The sequence below is a fragment of the Miniopterus natalensis genome, chromosome 3 (genome assembly GCF_054644295.1).
Source record: "Miniopterus natalensis isolate mMinNat1 chromosome 3, mMinNat1.hap1, whole genome shotgun sequence".
Classification (NCBI taxonomy): Eukaryota; Metazoa; Chordata; class Mammalia; order Chiroptera; family Miniopteridae; genus Miniopterus; species Miniopterus natalensis.
In genome coordinates this window covers 41,702,726-41,728,351 of record NC_142083.1, presented here as the reverse complement: position 1 = coordinate 41,728,351, position 25,626 = coordinate 41,702,726, and the positions used below count along the sequence as shown (strand labels likewise).

General features: G+C 36.2%; 1 protein-coding gene across 4 annotated transcripts in view; it reads left to right on the top strand.

The window, feature by feature from the left end:
• The window catches only part of SSBP2 (single stranded DNA binding protein 2), a 239,473-nt gene that overhangs the window by 186,654 nt on the left and 27,193 nt on the right, over window positions 1-25,626 (top strand). For all 4 annotated transcript variants that reach the window (XM_016210348.2, XM_016210346.2, XM_016210347.2 and 1 more), the window contains 4 exons: window positions 7,470-7,536; window positions 7,826-7,896; window positions 13,804-13,871; window positions 18,938-18,986. In XM_016210348.2, the coding sequence (XP_016065834.1) occupies window positions 7,470-7,536; window positions 7,826-7,896; window positions 13,804-13,871; window positions 18,938-18,986 (255 nt within the window). The remainder of the gene's footprint in view (window positions 1-7,469; window positions 7,537-7,825; window positions 7,897-13,803; window positions 13,872-18,937; window positions 18,987-25,626) is intronic.

Below are 25,626 nucleotides of genomic sequence, written 5' to 3'. Positions count from 1 at the left end.
AAAAATGTATATGTGAAAACACAGACATTAAGTCCAAAACACATTTTTTACTATACAATTTTACACTGGAATTGCTTCAGCTGTCAGAATGGGCCACTGGTGTTGACGTGTCCATAACCTGGAGTAGAGCAGGTCTTTATTCTTCTCATAGATAAAATGTCTAAGCAGAAAAATTCACGATGTTTATTCAACACTATTCTGAGGAAACCAAGGCAGCCAGAAATGCAGACTGTTAATGAGTGACTCCAAGAATAAACTATTGATTTATTGAGCCTATAGAGTTTTGAGAATTTATACTCTTTCCCACCATTCCTGAAACTCTGTCAACAGGTATGTGAATTGAAATAACACAGTTACTACTGTTGATTCAGCTTTATATTCTAAAGCTGAATCGAGTATTCAAAAGCACATTACATTTAACTGTTTACTGGAACTCTCAAAGATATTTGTCCAATAATAAGTGTTTAAATAAATTATGATGTATCTAAATGGTGAAGTAGTATGCAGCTATTAAAAGGCATGCTATACAGTGAAATTTATAGATATGATAAAATATTTATGATCTACTATCCAATGTGAGAAAGCAGGCACAGATGTACATAGTACACCACCTTTGCTACATCACTGTACACGCTTAGCACGCTTCCCCCGCTCCTGTGCCCCCTCCACACGCATTTATCACAGAGACGATAAGGCCCATATCCTTTATTTCTGGGTGGTAAGATAATGAGTGATTTTTTTTGATTTTCTATATTTTCTAAGTTTGCATTGAGCTGGTAATAATTTGTGATTAGAAAAAAGATATTAGTTGTGGTTATTCAATATATAAGATTATCCTTTATTAATATTGAATGTATAGTTTTTACAGTATAAAAGGAAAACCATAATGGATGCTGAGGATAGACAAGTCTTAAAAAGACTTTACTGTATCACTTTTCAGATAGGGAAAAAATCAGCAGGCATTTGAGCAGAAAAAATAAGTCGTTGGGACATTTACTTGCATGCTGAAAATAAATTTACTATATCCCCATATAACCAATGTATTTTCAACAAACTACATACTTACTCTTTTCACATGTTCTCTTATTAAGGATACATGCTATTTAGCATGTCCTTTACAAATTATTTTCTGTCTTTGTAAAATTTTTCACATGTAGAATTTTACTTCTATTTAATGATATCAATATGAAAATGTAAAAGAAAGACTTTAGCTGCATAAATAGAAATATGTTCTACACTGAATAAGTAGAAGGAGTCTTATAGCTAAAATTGTAAGGAGGGCAACTACAGCAAATCTCTAACTGTAAAAATTAAATATATTGCATATGTTTAATATAAATTAATGGTTAATGGTGAAAGCATAAAGTAGCTCTCTTTGCCAGTTCAAAATATTCCTTTCTATCAACTGGGATTTCCTTATTTATTTGTTTATTAGTGATAACTGCACTATTAATGTATTTAAGTTACTATGTTAAATCTAATGTAACATTTAAATTGTATTATTTCTTTATGAATTTCGTTATAAGTATATCCTGAGATATATGTATTTCCAATTATTTTCTACCATTGTAGAACAAAGGAAATTAACAAATTCAATGTCTGACAAAAATCAAATTCATTCTTCTTCCCAATCCAAGAAAAGTTTACGTAGTGAATGCTGTGCAGTCTTACTCAGTTTGAGTTATAGTCATATAGAGGTCTTTGGTATAATTACTACTTTCACCAAAACATATCTGATTATTTTATAGCCATTTTGTCACAGATATACCCTTTTTGGATATAATCCAATACTAAAAAAAATGCATTGCCGTATATTTGATTAGACATTTCATAGAGCTATATAAAATCTTCTTTAAAAATATTCAATCACTCAACACATACCTGTTGAGGTTTGCTACGGGACAGGCACAATCCCAGATGTGGAGCCACATCAATAAACAAACTAATGAAAATCTCTCTTCTTGTGGATCTGGCATTCTAATGCAGCACTGCAGCAGAACTTCCTGGGGTGATGGACACGTTCTGTGTGGGCACTGTCATATGCAGTGGCTTTAGTACTTTGAGCACCTTTGAGCACTTGAAATGTGGCTAGAGTGAGGAACAAAAATTTTAACCTTATTAATTAATTTAAATAGCCACATGTGGCAAAGGGCTATAGTATTAGAGCAGTTACAATGGTTGAGATACAGCAGAAAGAAAAATAAGTAAATAAATACATATCAGATGGTGAGTTGTGCTGTGGAGATAATGTCTTCCTACACTAACTATAACATTTCTGCATTTTAATATCTTCTCCACATATACTGCCATTTTATAGAAAAAAAAATGACAGTGATGCTGTTGAAAAGACCGTAATTGTTTTAAATATCTTAGGTCCGAATGCCAGCAATGCCCAGTAAGTCACTTTGGAGCAAGTCACTTAACCTTCCTGGACCTTGATAGAAAAATGAGAGTGGACTCACCTATTTCTAAAATCCCTTCTAGTTCTAAATTTTCTTAATTATATTATTCTACTTCATTTTGTAAAAATTTAGGTAGATCAAAATTGTTAACTGAATTATATCATAAAAGCATTGAAAAATTAATAATTTTTTTCATCATTAGTGAGCATTTAGTCTCTATGAGTAGACTATATGGTGGTATCCAAGGAAATCTACACCAGAATCTTAAGTTCCTAGAGGGGCTTAGCACTGGTTTCATACTTTCTGTAAACAAAATGATTCTTGTTTGAATCAAGAAATTCCTGCCCTGGCTGCTGTGGCTCAGTTGGTTGGGTGTCATCCCATGCACCTAAGGGTTGCCAGTTCTGCCTGGGTTGAGGGTGGGCTTGAATCCCTGTGTGTGTGGGGGGGGGGGCATGCAGTAGGCAGCATCGATGTTTCACTCTCACATGAAAGTTTCTCTCTCTCTCTCTCTCCCTCTCCCCCTCCTTCTCCCTCTTCTCCTCCCTCTACCTCCCTGTCTAAAGATCAAGAAAAAATCATGAAAAAAAGAAATTCCTTCATTTAATTACTTGTTTTATTAAATTTGTATTATTTCATCCATTTTAAATTCTAGAACTTAAAGCTTGTCTTTAAAACTTTTGGAGTATGTTGATCTGATCTGAAGCCCTGGTTTTGCTGCTTGCCAATAATATAACTATGGACAAATTAACAAATTGCTTATGTATTAAACCTCAGTTTCTTATAATTAAAAAGAATTAGTAATAGCCTCATAGTATTGTTGTGAGCATTGAGTGGAATAATAAATATAAAGAGCTTAGCACAATTCCTGGCACAAATAGACTGTCTCACAAGTGTTTACTGTTGTTAATATCATGCTTGTTATTATTAGACACCCTCATCATGTGTTATTTCTCTATCAGAGTGAAGATATTTTATAGAATGAAGGATGTGTGCCAGAATTTTTTGTTAAGTCTGAACAGAGTACATTTAACACGTTAAAAATATGAAAATAATATCAACAAGATGTATAAATTTTTTCCTGATATTAAAGGTTTATGGAATGCAGTGATTATTCCCCGTTGATGCCCTTGTTGGTCATACCAGGACTGATAAAAGCGTTTTAAATGTTAGAGATCTGACTTCTTCTAAAAGACAGACTTTTGAAAGACATGATGTTGATCAGTATTTCTATGGGGTTATGCTATATTTTTAAATGACTAGAAACACAGAAAGACTTGTCAGTTCTGATATTCTAAGAGCAGCAACAGAAAGTAAAATTTTGAAGAGAATGGTTTCCTGTGATAAAACATGGTATCTCCAGTGAGATTTAGAAACTCAGAATTAAAGTTCAGAATATAAAACTAACCACTTGGAGGCTTATTGAAGCAAGAACTTCACACTCACAATTGAAGATAACGTTGATTAGTCATATACTCGGTCCTCCTCATTCATGTTTTGTTTTTTGTTTTTTCTGTCTAAGAATGTCTTTTTTATTAAGTTTATTGGCGTGACATTGGTTAATAAAATTATGTAGGTTTCAAGTGTACAACTTTATGACACATCATCTGTACAGTGCATTGTGTGCCCACCACCCAAAGTCGAATCTTCTTCCTTCGCCATATATTTGACCCCTTTACCCATTACTGCCCCCCAACCCCTTCCCTCTGGTAACCACCCTACTGTTGTTGGTGTCTATGAGTTTCTGTTTTTCTTGTTTTTTGTTTGTTTGTCTGTTTTTCTTGTTTATTTATTTTCAGTTTTATATCCCACATATGAGTGAAATCATGGTTCTTGACTTTTTCTGCCGGACTTATTTCACGTCTTGATAACTTTTGACAGAGTGGGCCTTTGTTTCTTCCTGAAACTCTCCTCATGCTCTCTGGAACATTGGTCTTGGCCCCTCTTAATTTCATACCTATTCACTTTCTGTTTCTTTTCCTACCTCTTTGTTGGTATTTCTAAATAATTATATATTTGATCTTTTTTATCTTCTCACTCTTTGAAGTCTTTCCATTCTTATGACTTTATCACTGATGATTCCTCAAATTATCCAATCTAAACCCTTTTCCTTCTATTCCTTCAGTAAATATTATTCTGAGCCAAGTGGCAAAAATAGGTTCCACACTCTCTCAGATTTTGTTTTCAGAGAAGAAAACAAGCCGTGATCATATTTATGCTCTTCGAAAGTGAGGCACGAGACCCTGCAAAAGCGCATGAAAAACCTTTACCTGCCCTCAAGCTCAGGGAGGCAGGGAGGAGCCAACAGAGGGAGCAGAAAGAGCAAATGGTGGTGTGGTTGTGAGATTGGTTATATTGAGCAAATAAGTACATCGATTAAGCAAATATGGAAAAAATACTGAACATCATTAGAGCTGGTTTCTCACTGTTGGAGAAAATGGAGGCATAGGAAGGATGGAGGCTAAAAATAGTTCTGAGGTATTGGATTGGAACTGGAGGCGTCGAATCGGCGTTGGAGAGTGAATTTTTGGTATGTGTATACACTGTACAGAGAGAGGAGGGATTTCAGTCCCAGATGTAGATGTGTGTGCATATACACATACGCATGTAGGCTTTCAAGCTTAGAGTCTACCGAGGGGGCCTGAAAGCAGTTCATCCAGCTAGTAATTCACACTCCTGAGAACCCAGATCCCGAGACCTGCACCCCGTTCCTCATCCTCACTAGGGGGAGTCAGAGCCCTTTGGGGAAAAGACTGATTCCAGATCTAGGCCAGGAAAAGTATGAGATGAACCGGGAACATCGGCCAGTAAGGAAATGCTCAAAATATGATGAACATTTATGAATATTAAGGTAAATGATGATAGTAATAGGTTACAACCCATATAATAGGAACCCATAAGTCTATACTAAGTAAATAAGAAAAAAGGAAAGCTTACCCCTACAGTTGGAATACCAACTTATAAGCCTAGAAAGAGTCCATTTGGCAACTATCATAGTGCTTGGGAGTTGTCAGTGGATGCTAAGGCTGGTGGGTTGATAAACGATGATGAGGAGTGGGATATTGACAATCTTGGATAGCTCTAATACTAAAAGTAATCAGTTACCAGGGGGAAACAGAATTATGGTATAGAAACAATCAGATGATAAAAGTCAGTATCACCAATAGTGGGGTCAGTCAACATTATGTGCTCTCTAATGTAATCACTGAGAAGAGCATAGCACCATGTATGGGGTGGAGTATTCCTGATAATATATATATTAGCTTTGTCTAGGTCAGGAGGAGACATCAGATCATCCTGTAGAATTTAACACTCATTCTCTGTGAAACTGTTGAGGACATGATAGGGAAAGGCTAAGGAATTATTACTGCTTGGAAGAGCATGAAGAAGCATGACAACTAAATGCAACATGAGTTCGTTAAGGACCTGGTCCCAGAAAGAAAAGAGAAACATTGTGGAGACAAATGGCAGAGTCCGGATGACACCCGTGGCTTGGATGGTAGTGTTGTATCACTGTGGATTTCCTGTCTTGAGGAGCTATGTTGTGGTTATGTAAGAGAACAACATCCTTGTGTAGAGAACTACACTCTGCAGTACTTAAGGGTGATGGAGGCGTAGTGTCTGCAACTTGCTGTGAACTGGTTCTGAAAAAGACTTAAGGAGAAAAACAGAGAGAAGGAGGAGGAGAGAGGGCCAAGGGGCAGATGTGAAATGTTAATAGTGGGGCAGGGCAATCTTTGTCAGGTTATATGGAAATCTTTGTACTATTTGTGCAATTTTTCTGTAAGTTTGAACTTTAAAAAAACACTTATACATGTTTTAAAGTAAATAGAAGGAAAATTTATCCAGGCTGGGTTTGTGGGAAGGAATTTTGTTAGGAAGGGATCCCTAAACTGGGACCTAAAATATGTCAGCAACAGGCACTCACGGGTCTGTGAGCTCCTTGAGAGGAGAGATAGTTTAGTTTTAGTTTTATTTTGTTTTATTTTTGATTGTTGACAATTAGATATTATTGCTGATTGAATGCATGAAATGAAAAAAATGAAAGAAATTTGGTATGGCTGGAAATTAGAATGTCAGTGTGGCAATGGCAAGAAATTAGTCTGGAAAGGTAAACAGGAAATAGATCCTCCTGTAGGAACTCAATAAATATGTATTAAGTGTGTTTGTAAGCAAAAAAAAAAAAAATTCAAGTAATTATAAAAATGGCTTGAGAAATGGCAGCTCTCTACTGTATCCCAAGTGATCTAGATAATAAATTCTTTAAGATTAAATTTCTTTGAAATACTTGAAATTTTTAACTAATTGGATAAGATTTATCCTGCTTTAAGTTCAATTAATGCATCTTTATAAATTCTTGCCAACTGTCAGGATTATGTACGTATGTGTCTATATACATACTTCTTATGAGCAACGGGCTTAAACCACCTGTAGCTTCCTTAGGCTCTGGGAGCTGCTCGGACAGCTGCAGAGCCGGGCGGCTCCGTGTGCATCCAGCGTCGCGCCCGCATAAATAGGCCGTGTCTGTTAATCTTCTTTCATTCTAGTCCTTTCAATACAACCAAATGGTTTGAACCTAATTTCAGTATTATTTTTATTAATAGTTTCTTAGGGAAAATGTGACTACAAAAAAATATATTCATTCACCCCTTGGCGTTTTAATACCGCTGCTCTTGCAATCCCAGATGAATAAAACAATCTTTAGAAACAGAGCTTATATTTAAGAAGGAAAATCACTTATCTCAGTACCCTTAGTAAATTAATTTGGAGCAGAGGCATTATGCTACTTAAGAAGATGTAGGACAATTTTTTGCCTAGATATTTGTTCCCCCAAATTACCTATTTTGTTTGCCACAAAATTGGGCAAAAGAGAATAATTTTAGAACTAAGAACTTATATTAGATATATAGACCTATAAAATTTATGTATGAATGTGAAATATAACAAATCTTACAAAATACTGAAATGCATTCTGTAATTATAGGAATTTTAAAAGAATTGTTAAAGCCCTTATTTTATAAATATTTACAATATTGCTTTTTTATTTTGTTTTACTAAATATGCTAGGCACTTGGAGGTGTCCCAGGAAGTCAGCCATTACTTCCCAGTGGGATGGACCCAACTCGGCAACAAGGTGACTATGTCAAAGTAAAAGTGAAATAGGTGTGCAGAATCTCAAAGGAGATCTTTTATTCTCTTAAGGTGTTTTTTATTTGAATAAATGTTCCATAATTATACCAACTGCATTTTTGCAGATAGCATGGCCAGGTGATTTATATTTTTAGCTAACTCTTAATTGTACATAATGACAGTGATGACATAAGAAACAGAGTAATTAAGTACCAAGCAGAGAGGAGACTACTAGCCTCTGGTGTAGCACCATGCTCATTACATAGCTAATACCTCCCTGTTTTTTATTTTAGGACATCCAAATATGGGTGGGCCAATGCAGAGAATGACGCCTCCGAGAGGAATGGTGCCCTTAGGACCACAGGTAAATAATCAGAGAGCAGATGCTAAATTTTTCGCCTTTATTTTATGCAAAAATAGTCTGTTATTTCCTAGCTTTTGTTGTATGCATTAAAGGCTTGATATAATATGGTTGTTAGGCTCTTGAAAACATAATGTCTGTGACATGTACAAATTGATATAGCAACGAACCATATTTATAGGTGCTGTCACACGTCTGTTCAGTACATTTGAGAAAATACATTATAGTAATTATTATAAAAAGATAACTATTACCCTTTTGTTGGTTATATTGAGGAAATATAAAAATTTTATAGAAAATTATTATAGAAGATAGCAATCATGTAAGTTAAATGATTAAAAATATTAAATAGAATAAGCAGTGTAAAATATATTTCTGTCTTTTGGAGAATGTCATTGACAATTTATTTTACACTACCATATTTCTTTAGAGAATATGGAAATAATAGAGAATCATTTAAAAATAACCATTAAAAATTGATCTTGCTGGACAAGCATAATGCTGTCAGTATACATCAGATGCTAGCTTACTTTTCTATCAAAATTTCCCAGAAGTATACACTGAGGTCAAATCTATCCTGGCTGTCAGTGACATTTTTTAAGTGTACTCTTCCAGAATTTCATTTATTTTTACCAAAATATATTTTTGTCTCCCTTGGGAAAATAGCATGGGGTAGAAATTAACTTTATAATGTTATATTTCAAAGAAACTAATCCAATATCCAGAATTTAAAATTTCTACCTCATGGATCAGAGGTTAGCATGTCATAACACTGGTTAAAAGAATGAATTAATTTATTTTATTTTTCCTTTCCAAGAACAGCATTAGTGACAGTTTTAGGAGCTTGTTTCATGTATCTACTTTTAAAAAATTAAATTAATATTTTGTTGTGTGCGCATAGGAGTCAGAGAATTAGAATCTAACCCCAGATGATGTGGCTTAGGCCAAGGAGTTTCTAACATATAATAATGTATATATTAACTATATTGAAACATGAAGTTCATATAACCTAATTTTTCAGAAATACCGTATTACATGGGGAAAAACACTATATAAATAACACTCAGAAAAATAATTTCTTTCATTCAGTCTCAGTCTTATGTCTTATTCTTAAGATCTTATAATACTCTTAATTTTGATATCTAAATTATTTTTCCCTGTTTCTACTCGTTAGAGATAATAATTTATGTGACCAACCATCATTAAGCTATTAATAGCAATTAGAATTCATAAGATCTATAGGATATTTCATTGACTGAATATACAGAAGTCTTTAATAAACTAACTAACTAATGAACTAAGCCAAGCAATTTGGCTACACAGAACTTGAAGGCTTTTTTTCCCCCTAATTATTTTCATAATTAGATATATTTTAAACATACATCAAAACTTCATGCCTATAATTTAACAGTCTTCATTCAGTTCACTTATTTTTCAGGTAGCTGCTCTTTAACCTTTTGTCATTCCTAGACCAATATTTTTAACATTTTAAAAACTAGAGTCAGTTTTGCAGTATCTGAAAGACATACCACTGCTTACCTAGGTTATATGAACACTTAGATTTCATTTGAAAATGCAGAAATAAAAAGTATACTGGTCTATGTTTTGTTTTCTGAATAGCTGTATGTTTGTTTTGTTAAGTTAAAAACACAAAGTAAGATAACATATTTCTGGTGAGTAATCTCTTATTGATCAGTTTTAATAAGTAAGTTTATCATACAAGTGTGGATTCTTTCTTTGCATATTGAAACCCAAAGAGAGTAGTTTATTTCTTCTATTTGGATTGGTATCCTTGCTATCTATTTCTATATAACTTGAGGGAAATAAAGTGTTTTGTGTGAGTTTACCTCAGAAACCAGAAATACCTCTACACACTTTGTAAAATCACAGCATATAAAGTGTAGAAGGCTAAAGAAAGTATTTATACATATTATGTACTTAAATGAAAACAGGAATCATATGAATGATACAATAGGTAAAAAGTGAGGTAAAATCATTTGGAATGGGGAATTTTTGTGAGATATTTACTCATAACACCTGGTCATGAGTAAACTGTGAAATTTTTAGTAAAGGTTAGCTGTGTTTCTTGAAAGAAAATAGGAAAACAACTTTCATAACAGACATTTAATCATTCAGATGCCACCTGAGAGTGGAATGCACCTGCTATTTGTAGCTAAATTATAGAATCAGCCTCTGGAATATTGTCTCTGGCTTTATACTCAAACAAAATATACATCCTGTTCTTATCATAGATATTTCCATTATTTTATATATATATTTTTTTTATTGTCTTAGAGAGAGGAAGGGAGAGTGGGAGAGAGAGATAGAAACATCAGTGATGAGAGAGTCATTGATCGGCTGCCTCCTGCACGCCCCCTGCTGGAGATCGAGCCCGCAACCCGGGCATGGGCCCTGACTGGGAATCAAACCTTGATCTCCTGGATCCTAGGTCGATGCTCAACCACTGAGCCACGCCGGCCAACTCCATTATTTTTTGAGCTTAAGATCTGTGTAGTGAAGAGGGACAGTTTTTATCTATTGGAACAATTTACTTAGTAGAACAAAGAAATATATGTTGTCTAGTGATTCTTAGATAATGCCAATTTAGGCAAAATCCACCTATAGGACAATAGTAAACATGCAATTAATATTTATTGCATGGATGAAGAAATTAAAGTTTGTTCTAAATCCTGGCATACTTTCCCCACCTATTAATCTGTTTTAAATCTAAGTTTAGTGGTAATACGTGATTTTTAAAATTGATATCATATCTTTTCAATAGAAAAGTAAAATTGTCTATTTAATCAAGAAAAATGTCTTCCCTAATACCAAATTTAAAGTCATTTTTCTACTTGCTTTTGTGCTAAGATATACTTAGCTTGCCTGTGTTCTTATGCTCTGAGGGTATCCTATAATAACATAAAAATTCATCAAGGCCACCCAACTATTTCTAGCCCTCTAGAAATCTAAAGGATAAATGAGTTACACGCAAAGGAAAACATACCATGATTTCCAACTCAGATACTTGAGGTGGAGACGTGGCAAGATGGAAATATGCGATCGGCTCTCATGTAAGGAGAGAGTAAACGGATTTCTGTATTTCCAAATATAAGATGGGAGGTAGGATTCAGTTCAGGATAAAGAAGACATTTCTAGAAATTAAACTGCCCAGTCGTGGAAAACCTCTTTGTAAACTTTCCAGGCAGAGCCTGAAGTGCCGTTTTGTCAGGAACATTGCATTGGGAGCGAGACTGAGCCAGATGGAATTGTATAGCTGCCATCAACTTGAAAATTCAGTGATTCTAAATTAGCTCTTTCTATTCTGCCTTGGTTGATACCACTTGGAAAGCCAGTTGTTGTTCTTTCTTATATTCCTGTTTTCCTTTTGCTTCAGATTATTTACAAAATGTAAATATTTTATAAAGCTACCAAATTCTGTATCCGATCCTTTCTCCCTCATTCCCTGTGACTCTTGAGCACTGGGTGTAGAAAGGGGAGGAAAACAGACTCGCCCGCGGCGCGCCTCGGTTAGCGGGTTAGCGGGAGGTGCCGAAGCGGACGGGGAGCTGCTGTGCGGCAGGCAAAGCCTAGGCGAGAGACGCGCTGTCGGGAGCCTGCGAGCCAGCTCAGTAACCCCGCCGGTCGGCCGAGAGGAGCTGTGGGACGGGGCCTCACTGAGGGCTGGCTCCTTCAGGGGGACAAGAGGGAGCTCCAGCTAGACCTTTGGAGCCCCGGTAGCATGCTCTTTATACACCAGGTACTGTCGCAGGTGTTTCATTGGCTTCAGTTAAACTCCCGCAAGCCTGTGAGGGGAAAGGTATTATCACTTCACAGATGAGGAAGTTAAGGTTGAGCGGATCTTTGCGACAATCACTGGCCCAAGGGCACACATGCAGGAGGAGGACCGGAGGAAACGGGGCAGGGGCAGCGGAGACCCAAACCAGCACCTGCGTAGGTCCAGACCTGTCAGGAAGACCAATGTTTTCCTTGATAATGCAAAACACAGATCTTCTAAGGCCAGAGCTGAGGGGAGACACTCCTCGTGAAGCACCCCTGTCACCCTTGGCCGGTCAGACCCTGTTCCCAGGGGCATTCTTCTGAGACTCTGCTGACACTGTTGCCGCCTCCCCCACGCTGCGTCCACAAGTTAAGGGAAATGGCTGTTCTTTCAACCAATGACTCAAAATGTAGACAGAAACCACTCTACTACCCTATAAGCCACAAAACCAGGATGTTTAAATAAGATTTCCTGAAAGTAAAACATAAAATAGCACATGAGTAAATTATTTATGAACTGTGGCTTACCCTCTGGAGTTAACAGACTTCCCTTATTGAGCATTTCCCTGTCATCTTAGCACCTGCGACACAGAAGGCCACAGCACACGAGTTAACATGAGTGTAAATTTGTATTGCTCGTTTCTGAACCGCAGCTATTCAGTAGGTTGCAGGATGCAGTTGGAATGAGGGGAAGAAGGTAAGAATTACAGGCAATGAGGGCAGGAAACATGGGCTGGGCCGATCTGTGAATACCTCATAGAGCCATGCTGAGGAGACTAGTCTTTATTTGATAGGCAGTGTGGTCATCGTGGCTTTTAAGTGACCTGAAGAAGACTAAGTTTTAGAAGCAGGGCTCCAGAGGGTAGTATGGAGAATAGATTGGGAGGGGCACACGCTGAGGCAGAGACCAGCGCGGACAGTAGAGCAGTCCCAGTGGCTGGCGCGCAGGAGTGACACGGAGAGCCCTGCTTCAAGAGCTGCTGCACACGGAGCACCCAGAGACTGACTCGCTGAGAGAAAAGGAAGACGCGTCACGGCTCCTAGAGGCTCTTGGCCGGGACGGCGTGTGAAGGTCATGCTGCGGGACTGAGGAGGCAGCGTGAGGGAGTCAGGAGAGACCGGTCAGGGCTCTTTCAGTCGCGTTGAGCATAACGTGGTACCCAGATGGAGACAAGTCATGCGAAGGTCAACATATTCCTAACAGAGTGAACTAATGATAGCAGATAAAATTACCCATAAATGTGCATTTATTGAAATAATAATTATCATTAGAATATTCAAAAATGCTATTGCTAGAACATTGAAGAAAGCACCACTTAAAGAGTTTGCAAAATAAAAGGAGCCAGCAAAGGAAACTGAGAAAGAGTAGTCAGGAAACTTTGAAGGAGTAGTGGTGTCAGAAAGCGATGCATGAAAGTGGTTGATGGTGACGAAATATATCTACATGATAATGTTACACTTAACCTTTTGGCCCTATGGAAACTAAAGTAAGCTACTGTGGTGTGCATGTTAAAACATTAAAATCTTTTTATCATTTGAATACACGTACCAGATACTGACAGAAACCTATTGAGTCATGTAATGTATACATACATATTCTGAGTTTACCTTAGTTTTCACATATTTTTGTACATTTGTATTAGTGCATTTCTGTGTTGAATATATTGTGAACTGAAGTTTGCGTTCAACTTTCTTATGTTGGGTTCACCTGGAGATTTTTTTTCAGACTTTATGTAAATGTTCTGCATCTGACAATTTCAAACATGTTGACTAAGCCTTTTCTTTAAAAACAGTCTTAAAATTCGTGAAATGTTTTATTTTTAAAAGTTCACTGTTGTACAGATATTAGGAAATTAATAAAGATATATTAAATATCACTGCAACTATACATTAATCATTTAACATGCTACAATGATCTTACATATTTACATAGTTTTTTAAAGACAAACCAAAGTAGTTGTTAAAATAGAAGCGAAAGTACAAGAGTGGACCCTTCAGAGAATGAATTGCACAGGCCTTATCCAGTCAGGAGTTGTGTAGGGAAATCATTAACCTGCTCTCCTTTCTTTCCCCCCTCCTCTTTGGTTTTGTTTTTTTGTTTTGTGGTAGTCTGACCCTTGGTTATCATTACAGAACTATGGAGGTGCAATGAGACCCCCACTGAATGCTTTAGGTGGCCCTGGAATGCCTGGAATGAACATGTAAGCAACACGCTGTATTATCCTATTTTCCGTCTCGGAAGTCACGCTTGTCTGTAAAACGGTTCGAGCTCTTCAGTCTCGGGGTAGCGTAAAAATGGACTACACGTGAGCGGTGGTGTCGGCTTCATTTTCAGAACATATTCGCTGTGGTTTTCTTCCTTCCATTGCAACCTTTAATTTTTTTCCCATTTTCAGATGCCAGAAATGCCAACTTTTAGCCTGTTTCTTTTTATATTTTATTGTCATAAAAAGGAGTTTTTTATAAATAAGCACACTGTCTCCAAGTCGTCTGTACGAAAGTGTGAAGAGATGCTGCCGCCAGCATCACGTCTTAACTACAGAAGTGAACAACTGAACGTTGGTAACTTCATTTTGCTAGGTACTAGGGATTCCTAAGGGTGGCGATTTTAGCTCTTCTCCATGTGTCTTTACTTTTGCTTTGTTGGGCCCACTCTCAACACAGGAAGAATTCTCTCTGGTAGTATCTTCTATATTTGAGAATTTCCATGGTATAGGATGAATTCCCTTTTGAAAACTCAAGATGTACTTAGATGAGGAATAGAGTTTGTGTTGTCTTTTATTGCTGTTTTCTGAAAAGGCCTTTCAAGCCCAAAGACAGTAGGTTGTTTCTTTCAGCCACCATAATGAAGTTGGTTAAGGAATTATTATTTCTTTTGTATTATCTAAGTTGCCCTCAAAGTTCCATGCCAGGTGCTTGTTAGTGACTTTATTTCACTAGAGGATCAATTCCAGGACGTGGCTTACACACATGACGAAGATGTTTACTCTAGGGTGCTGGGTAGTCTCCTCTAATCTAGTTTCCATCCGTCCATGTTTTGGTCACTTACATGTCAAATTAAACAACTCTGCCATCATTTAATGGCACCGAAGATATACTGTGAGATAAGCTCTTTTGATGTACACAGGGATTTTCATGGAAAGCAGTTTTGCCCAAAATAGAAAATAGGTTAATAGGTGGGTATCAGCCAGACTGAAAACTAAGAGAACAAGGGAAAAAGTAGGTCAATGTCTCCTATCACATCTTTTCACTTTTAAAGTAAAAATGGATAATAGACATGAAGTCTAACTTTTCTTAAGTTCCTCAAAGGCTTAGCCTTTATTAATGGTTGCTACAAAAAGGAGTGAGTGATATTTTGTGCTGATATCAAAGCTGGAGCTCTTACCAGTAGGATTTAGATATGTATATAAAATTTACCTACCTAAGAGTCTGACTTTAAAATGCAATAGCTTTAAGGAGTATACATTTTAAATACCATGATCAATCCAGAATTATCATTAAGCATTAAGAATGTATCTAATATCACTTTATATATTACTCTTCATTATAATTAAACACATATAATCATGAGAAGGAAATAACTGCGTAAGTTGTCTAGTTCCTTTATTACTTGCACTTAAATAGATATATATGGGTACATTTAATTCCCTAGATTACAGAAACTAAAAATATGGCTGAAAATTTAAATGTAATTATTTTTGTTTTGTCGGGTTTCTCATTTAAATATACCCAGGTACTTTAAAATATTTTTATTATATAGTATTTTACTACTTATATAATTTCTGGTGTTTAAAGATCCTTTAAGCCTTACTATCTCAGATTTCCATTATTTGTTAGTATTGACTTTTATTTGGTGCCCTATGTGATTTTCAGTTTTCTGTAAATTAGGATTCCTTCAAGGACAGTGAAAATGTAAATATGTACATGTTTACACTTGTGAACATGTCCCTCTAACAGGGAAAGTTCTGATGTATGGAAGATCAAACCAGAGAGAATAATTTTTATATTAATACTGGCCCCAAAAAAGCAAAAGTGAATTTAAAGAGACATTTAAAAAACATATTATTATCTCCACTGTACCCAATAGGGTAAACTTTATTGAAATTTATTTCATAATTTATTATCTTTCAAATGAAGTAGATCTTACTGTGTTACAGCAAATAAGTATTTCTTACTGGTATTTGTGGCTTTCTTCATATAACTTTTTTACGTGTTGGGTAACCTAAAATGAAAGGAAATGGCATTATAATACTATTAGCTTAAACTACAATTTTAACAGTCTAAGATACTTGAGTGTTGGATCGGGAGGGACCTGCTAGAGAATCATTATCTGGATGGGTTTTCTTTAGCTTTATCACTTTTTCTTATTTGCCAGGAAAGTTTAATGACAATGAAAAATACCAAACCCTCGCCACTAAAGTAATTAAATACTGTATTTTAACTAGTAATTTTATCTCTTTATTGAAGAATAAACCATTTGGAATAGAATTTGAATAATTTTGTTATTAAAAAATATCGGTCGCCTCCAAAAAATGGTTATTCTGATATAATTTTTACATTTCATGCTCTAAACTTAGGGTAAATTATATATAGTATCATCTAAAAATTAAATGATGTATACTTTTATTGGTTCTATAACTAGTATATCTTTAGAAGTAAAAACTTAATGTCAATTTCAGTAATTTGAAGTAGAATTTACAAACCACAGCCACAGTGTAAATGTTTTCAAATGCATTACAGATTGTTTTTAAAAGAAACTATATTTTTAAGTTAATTATATTTTTACAAATTTCCAAAGAATTTAGGACTCAGCATTAAAGCACATCTAATGCAATGTTGTATATCTTGGTATTTTATAGAAACTAGGGATGAAGTATTTCAAAGGATCTAGACCTTCTTGTTCTAGGTCATATCTTACAGAATCATAAAGTTTGTGTAGTTATTTTCTGGAAATAAAATGACTGTAAATTACAAAAGAAAAGAGGATTTTTCTCCAGGGTAATCACTGGTTGCTTTGATTTCATCATATCCATACACTCTTACCAAGAAACACAGACTTCTTTTAAATTCCATTTTTCTCTTGATTTTTAAATGAAGCTAACCTTTATTCTACTTCAAACTATATTTATATAGCAGTTTTCATTTGAAATAATGCCTATGTTATACTTCGTAGGTTATTTTCTTGATGACACTGGTTGCCCTCAAAAGTAGTAGTAATTACTGAGCTTAGTGGTTGTTCTAATAGAACTACTCACTACTATAACACCTACTTTATTTAGCACTTTTATAAAACTTAAAATGTTTTCAAATATAGTGGCAGATTTGGGGAACTTTAGTTTATCCATTTGAATTCTTAACCAATTATATTAAAATGCAATTTAATATGAAATACATAGTGTGCTGAGATTAGATTAGTATTTGTCAAATAATTGAAATGCACGAAAAGTATTTTGTTACTTATAATAAATTTAACATTTAACATTTAATTTAAAGTTATTTTAATTGTTATTTATTTAATTAAGTAAAATGTTTAACATTTAATTTAGCATGTTAATGTAAAAAACAAATTTTAAAATAACAAAATATTTTACTATTTTTAATATATTTTATTCATAGTTTTTATTTAAACATAAAATATGATATAATGGTATACAAATTTTTTGTCATTATGTGGATATAATATATTTTTATGTTGTTTTAAGATAAATATTTCTCAATTTCTTCATTGTATTTTATTTAACATCAAACAAATCATATGGATTAACAACAAACAAGTCAAATGTTTTACCTGAACAACATATATCCTATGTTTTACCTCAGTTTCTGTCCATTAGGACATTTAATCCTATGTGAAAAATCATCTTCCTAAAGTGTTCCAGTAATTAATTAAAATCTTCATCGTCACCACCGTCATGATCTAGAGAAGCAGCAGTTTCCCGAGACAGCACAAGTTCCCCACCCTCTGTGCGCAGTGCTTGGACCAAGCCCCTCTGGCATCTTATTTTCCCTTCTCTCCCTCGAGCAGAGCTGGGAGCAGTCACACTGGGCCTCCTAGTGGAGCCCAGGGGCAGAATTTGCAAGCCCTTCGCTGTTTACATCGCCGAGGAATCCCACAATAAAAACCAGTTCTCAATATTCTGAGCAAAAATGGATAGTACAGCCAACTTGGACAGCATCTAGCTAACATTTAGAACTCTAGGTTTAAGGTCCCTACAGTAAGAATAAGGGGACTTTTTTTTTAGTTAAATATTTTCACTGTGGTTAGAAGGAAAGGGGAATTTTGAGTGACCCTAACTGCAGAGGACTGGCTGACAGTCGTCTACTTCTTACCAGGCTGTATTTATTCAGGTATACGTAATATTAAAGCACGAGAGCAAGGGGCCTTTCCGACTTAATTAGGCATTAACTTTGTTTTTAAACTTTCATGTTCTTTTAAGCTATGGAATGTAAATCATTCTCCTTCACCCTAAAATTAAGTAACATATTGACATACATTGGCACAGGTTACCTCCTATTTTTCCCAAGATTTACTCTAGCCACTGTGTTCTAACAATTATTACAACAAAAAATAGGATTCCCTTGTTTACTAGTAACTAAAGTGTCAATATCACTGAAAGATAGATTGATATATAAATGTATAACATAATGTGTGATAATCTGCAATTTTTTTGAACAGAGAACAAATTTAGACACCTTTAATGTACATTTGTTTGTGGCTTAAAAAGAACAATCGTTTTTATACATTAGATATTTTACACATAATATTATTTTCATTTTGAATGAGATGAGATAGTGGGGGTACTTATGTTGATGTCATAAGATTATACTTTATAGTATTTATTTCATAATTAGTACTTTTTACTCCAATAGTGTGTTTTTATAAAGATTTAGGTATATGTATATATTTACTGCTATGGGTGATTATGACTTTTAGTCGTTATTACAATAACAACTTATAATATCTGGGCTTATTAAAAGTAGTTTGATTTGGAAAGAAAATTGTTTTGTGAAATGATTTTTTTTTTTTCATAATTTACAATCCCTATATTTTTTTGTTGTTCTCAGGAAAAGTGAAAAATGTTCTTAGCTAACACACTAGAAAAAAAAGAAAAAGCTGTGAAAATAAGTATAAAGAGAGTAATTTCATTGTTGAACTAGAACTTCATGGTTACTACATTGTAAATGTTCGTATTTTATGATTTGTTATTGCTTATTGTGAGACATTCAAAGCATAAGTTAAAATTTTATTTAACATATTGTCTTGTAGGGGTCCAGGTGGTGGTAGACCTTGGCCAAACCCAACAAATGCCAATTCAGTGAGTATTTTTTAATGATCTTTGCACTTATTTGCATTTAATAACAAAAATCTTTGCTTTTGAAACACCTGCAGTTGATTATATTAATCTTTTTAAAAAAGTAATCATTCAGTCTGGCCAGTGTGGCTTAGTGGTTGGGCATCGACCTATGATCCAGGAGATCCCCATTTAATTCCCGGTCAGGACACATGCCCAGGTTGTGGGCTCAATCCCCAATAAGGGGCATGCGAAAGAGAGCAAATCGATGACTCTCTCATCATTGATGTTTCCCCCTCTCTCCCTCTCCCTTCCTCTCTCTGAAATTAATAAAGATATATATTTTTTAAAAGTAAACATTCAAAAATGCGTATCTTGTATATATCCTTTTAAATATTCATAACTAATTATTTCACTTCTAGGTCTGTGTAAACAGGCAATCTATGTAGATTAACAGACCTTCAAAAATAAAGATAGAAGTGTGATTTAAGTATATTACAGTAACATATTTATCATAAAATGATTTATTATAAAATGATTTGATCTTCTAAAATAATTCTATAATCACTAAGTTGTCAGATGAGGTCAATCTCAATCAGAGTTATTAGGATTATATGTTCTATACTAGTTACACCTACGTTTGGTTTCTTTCCGCCCCAGGAGGCAAGTATCCATTTGCCTTGGGCCTGTTGGCTTACAACCTTAAATTAATATGATTTTCATTTAATGATCCTGGAGATGTTTTTCCTTCTTGACTTTGAAGTCTTGTGTTCTTCATTATGTGAGCGAGGTGTGCTCTGTCCGTATGGGTAGTGTGTGCACTGTACAAAGGTGCCTGAATCAAGGTAGTCAGTAAGGAGCTGAAGTCCAGCTTATGAAGTCTGTGAATATCTGTCCAGAGGGGATGCCTTTTACTGACATGCACTGAGATTCCTTCATTGGCTATCAGTGGCCTTAATGCCAAATAAGCATGACACTGATCAATGTTTAATGTTAATTTAAACTCCAAGAAAATTTTAAGTGAGGTGTGTGTTATATAGGAAGAATCATCCTAAATCCATTGCTATTCTGAAGCAGAAATAACTTCCTTCTCAATTAAGTAACTGCATATTTTAGAGAGAAAAAGTAATTCATATTACCTCCGTTCCTCTTAGTTTTAATAACTATGGCATTTGCTAATCAAATAAAATTATTTGAGGGGGAGAGAAGGATGTCGCTTCCATTCAGCTCTTCAGTGTACTATTTCATCTCAACAAATCTTCTTTCTAAGATACCTTTTGCCAGATTATGTTATAATGTGAGTATCTTTATTCCTCCAAAAGTCTTAGTTTGCTTATATGCTTTTGAAGAATTCACACTTCTAGCTGCTATATGCCTTTCAAATACATTCAAGATTTCACTTTAAAATGGCATCTGACTAGCAGCTCAAAATATAGTTCTTTCCACTCTCTATTAAAGTATCCATGAAGATACAGAAAAAAACAATTTTTTTTATAACTCTGAAAACTCTGACAATCTTCCTATTGCCAGAGTCTGGAAAAAAGTTTATACTATTTGCATGTTTGATAAAATTGGATTAGAAAGCACAATTGATGGCCCACCATAACTATGTAAGCCTTCCCACCTACAAGCAAGAAAACTCGTCTCTCCTTCCTCACTGTCAGCTCAGCCAGCCGCCCCTCTCCTGCGCACGGCAAGCAGCCAGAGTGCAGTTCACACCCGCCACTGCCCACCTCCAGCAGCACTTCCATTTATACACTCATCTGGAAACTCATCCCCCAGAAGCAACTGAGGACACTGGGCGGGATCTGACATTGAGGCCGGGGCATTGTACCCAGTGGGTGTACTATGGGCGTATTCGAGGCAGAGGTGAGGAGAGAGTTGTACACTCCGAGGACTTTTCGTTTGGGCGCCTCCATCTCTTCAGGATTTCATTAGAGCCCAGGTACTGTGTCGGGGCAGCGGCCCTGTTATTCAGACCCTGGCAGACACTAGGCATTACAGTAGGAGCTGGGCACACCACGCCGTTGCCAGCGGTCGGTCTACAGTAGGCATTTGACCAGCGTGCGTGTGGGCAGTAGCGGAGTTGAAACAGTCCCTTCCGTTAATATATGTCGCAGGTGGGTACAGCTTCCCTCACTCAAAAAAATGTGCGTAGGGAATCAAGTGCGGAAAGGCCTACAGTTTTCTCCTCAGAAAGAGAACGGGATCTTCATCCAGAGAACGGGAAGGAAAAAGATTTACATGAGAACAAGGAAAAAATCATAGAAAACTGATGACTTTCTAGCAAAAACACAGGGTTTACATGAAACCAAGCAAAAAGTATTAAAGAGGGATTCCCCCCCCCCCCCCAAATATCACTGATTCTGTTGTAGTGACAACTCATCTGTATTATTTTGAATTACAAATTTCTTAGGCTTCTTGTCTATATTTAGCAGCAAACACTTTTCATTTTGTACCCATACTGAAAGTCTCTAGTTCCTTGGGGCAGCATATTAAAGTGGTTGTTTGTTGTGTTGTGCTGTTTTCAAGTGTTTTACATACTGTTTTCTTCTTTTAAATGTTTACATTGAAGTAACTTCAGATTTGTAGAAAAGATGCAAGAAGAGCACAAGGAGATCCCATATGCCCTTCGCCCAGATTCCCACATGTGAAAGACCTGCCACACGCACTTCACGATTTCCTCTCTCTGCATATACATATATATCCTGAACTATTCGTGTTGTATTTAAATTGTAGACATGATGACCCTTTATCCCCAAACTCTTTGGTGTGTGTTTCCTAAAAACAAAGACATTATCTTTTGTAACCACAGTGTAAGAATCAAAGTAAGGAAATTAACAAAGATGTTATGCTATTTCCTAATCTGCAGTCCTTACTCAGATCTCACCGATTATCCCAACAGTGGCCTCTGTAACAAAGAAAAACCCAGTTCTCTTGTTGCATTCATGTGACCTATCTCTCTGTCTCCTTTAATCTGGAACAGTTCCTCAACTTTTCTTTGTCTCTTTAACCTTGCAGTTTTGTTGAATGCAAGCCAATAATTTTGCAGAATGTCCTATAATTTAGTTTTGTCTGATTTTCCTCATGATTAGATTTGGGTGATGCATATTTGGCAGAAAATGGCACAGAAGTAATCTTGTGTTTTTCTCAGTGCATGATTTCAGGAGGCTTAGGATGGTGATTTGTCCCATTACATGTAATATTAACTGTGATCACTTAGTGCAGGTGGTGCTTGGCAGGCCTCTCTACTGTAAAATTAGTTTTTCCCTTTGTAATTATTGACTTGTGGATGCTTTCAGACCTCAGTAGGCACCTTCTTCCTCCTCGGCCTTTCATCTGCTGCTTTCACATCCATTGATGATTCTGGTGAATCGTTGTTTTACTCTGTGGGCTGCCAAATGGCTCTTTGCTAATTCTGTCTGCCCTTTACCGCTTATTAGTTCGCTTTCTACTATAACGAAGAGTTTTTCTTTCTCATTCATTCATTCATTCATCATTCATTCATGTATATCAGGTGTACTTGTGGATTCTTATTCAGTAGGTTTTGTATGCTAAAATTATTCCAGATTTCGTCAGTAGGAACCTCTTCAAGTTGGATCACTTGTTCATTTGACATGTCCCCATTATAATCCTTTGAGCATCTCATATTTTCCTAGCCTTAGCCCTGGAAACAGCCATTTCTGAAGGAGCCCTGGTTCCTTTTAGTGGAGAGTAATGCAGTTTCTGGACCTTCCCAACCAGCAGAACCAGGATATCGATGCATGTGTATACGCACACCACACACACCTGTATCTTTCTGTATCTACTTATATATGTTAAAACCACAAGTGCACACCGATGCTTCATTTTCAGTCCAACACAACAGATTTTATTCTAGACTTTCTGCTTTCTATGGTTACAGTTCACTTCTCTGAAAGTGAGGAATCTGCCTACCATTACCCACAATATATTTATTTATTTGGGTAATCTTTATCTATCCAGAGTGTTGTAAACGTGTTTTGATCAAAAATGTTTCTGGCACCCTTTTACATGATAGTAGGAGAAAGAATTTAAGGAAAATTTCATGTTTTTAATTTGAAATAAAAGTATGATTTTTATTTTTAACTTCCTTTAATCTGAGCATTTCAGTGTTGATCTCATTCGTATTTGGAAGTTTATTTACAACTCCACCAAATGCTTTTCCTCATTTATATTTTTCACAAGGCACTGTGTGCACTTGGGTTTAGCTATGCAGCAAATTCTACTCATTAATAACAAGAACTTTCATTGAAAATATTCTAATTATCTTTGTCTGGAGGCACTTTTAATTAGAAGGCACAGAAAAGTAACAAAACTCTGTTCAGTGTTACTCGATCATGTATCTGAAAATTCCAGATATAAATTTGCTTTCGGCACATTGGGTTCCAAGGATTCAAATAAGTCCACCTGGACCCAGTTCCTGTTCATTGCTCACTTTTGTTCCCCTTGCCATGGCAAGAAGGCTGTGTGAAGCTCCCGCTTTATATCTGCAGAGTTCCCAGTTGAGCACAGTGAGCACAACTCTTTGTCAGTTAAGCACAGGTAGTGGGAACAGCTGACTGAACTGGATTTGCTTCGCTTGATCATGTGCTCATTCATGGGCCAGTTACGACCAGAGGTGCGATGATATATTGCCCAGACCAAGCTCACATGTCCACTTCCTGAGCCCCAGCCAAACCACATGGAAAAATAAGGGAGGTATGGTTCACCAAAGAAAATTCAGGGGATTGTTAGCAGGTGAAGGGACAAGCAAAACAACAAATATTCAACATAGCGTTGGATTCATCAGCTCACTGGCTTGACAGGAAAGAGAAAGCAGAAGCTTCTTTAAGGAAAAAACCCAAAACGAACGTCTACTACAGCTAAGTGGCACACATTAAGCCTAAGTGAGTACGCATGCCCCACTCCAAATAGGTTCTGCTCCGTGCATATAGATGTTCATTAAAAAGAAAGAAAACTAAAAAAATAGTATATATTTTCATCTTTATACTGGCTCATTCATTCTTCCAAAGGAGTCTTCAGCCTATTTCTTTCCATTGACTAGAATGTTCCTCTAACACTGTGTCAATGAACAAAATCCCAAGACATCCTTAAACCCCTAGTCTTCCACTCCTCTAGAGCTGGGAGGGGGTAGCTGATAGAAAACTACTCTCAACCTTTCCTCAGTCTCAAGACACCATCCCATGTCTCTCTCACTTCCACTGCCTCCCCACCATTTTACTGGACAGGGAATCCCTTGGCCTTTCTGTCTTTTCCATTACTCTCTGTAGTGTAGTGCCTGAAACATAGCAGGTGAGAGATAAACATTTATTGAATTGACTTCCAAACAGTTTCAATTCCATGAAAGTCCTATTCTGAAATTTACTAGTGACCTTCTGTTTACCAGCCAAACACAATGACTTGTTTCCTGTCCTTGTCATACTTGACCTCTGACATATTTGACATGTGGGTTTTGTTTTAAATGTCTGTTGGTTTCTTTTCTTCATTTTAATAATGTTTCTTTATTTTTCCATATTTTTATTAACATTCCTTTGTGTTATTTATTCTTATATGTGTCACAGAAAGGTTGAAAGGCTTGAGCCTGACAGGACTCAAGAATAAGCCCCGTTTAGGCATTTCCTAGCCAAGCTTCATAAAAGTCTAACTTGCTTGACTTTTGTAAGATATTTTCTCCCAATTTTCCCCTGGTCACATTCACCCTTTCTCAACTGGTAATGTTCTCTAATTCCAACCCTAAGTTTTTTTATTTTATTTTAACATTTTCATGTGATTTCAACTATCACAAAATCTAATCAAATCCTAGATGAAGTACTGTGCCCAGCACAAAGTGGGAGTTTACTCAGCTGAAGCTGTATCTCTAGTGCTAATCTCTGATAAGTTCTAGACCTGTATCTCCAACTGCCTGCTGATCAGATCTTCCTCAGTGTCTCCCGGTGCCTTCAAATTCAACATGTCAGACATTTCCCCAAACTTGCCCCCCTTCCTGAGTCCCCTCTTTATAAATCAGTAGCACTGTCATCTACAGAGTCACTAAATTGGAAACCTAGGAATTACCTCAACTTTTCCTTCCCTTGTCCACCTCACCCAGTTTGTCACCAAGCCCTGCCTAGTACATTTGCCAAAAGTCTCAAATTCTCCTCCTCCTACTTATCTTAATCAACATTGCATAAAACCCTCTTTATCATCGCTTGCCTAGACTTTTTACAATCCTCTCCTAACTTTGTTCATATTTAGTGATGCCTCCAGAGTTATCTTACTGAAACACAAATTTCAATCTCTGCCTAAAACCTGACTCCCTGTGTCCTACAGCTTAAATTCATTCCCATTCTACCATAGACCTCATCATTTATTATACCCCCTACAAGTCCCACACTGCAGCAGCTGTATAAAATCACATAATCATTTCCCTAATAAACTATATACTTTCACATTTCTTTTCTCCCCTTACCTTCCTCCCTCCCTCCCTCCCTCCCTCCCTCCCTCCCTCCCTTCCCTTCTGTCTTTCATGCTGTCCTTTCTCTTTGTCTTCCTGGTGGTCACCCACTCTCTGTAAGTCTCAGCTGCCCAGGTCAGATATGTCTTCTGTACCCACATATCCTTCTACCTGCACTGTTATATTGTATGTCTCTCACTCTAGCTGTCA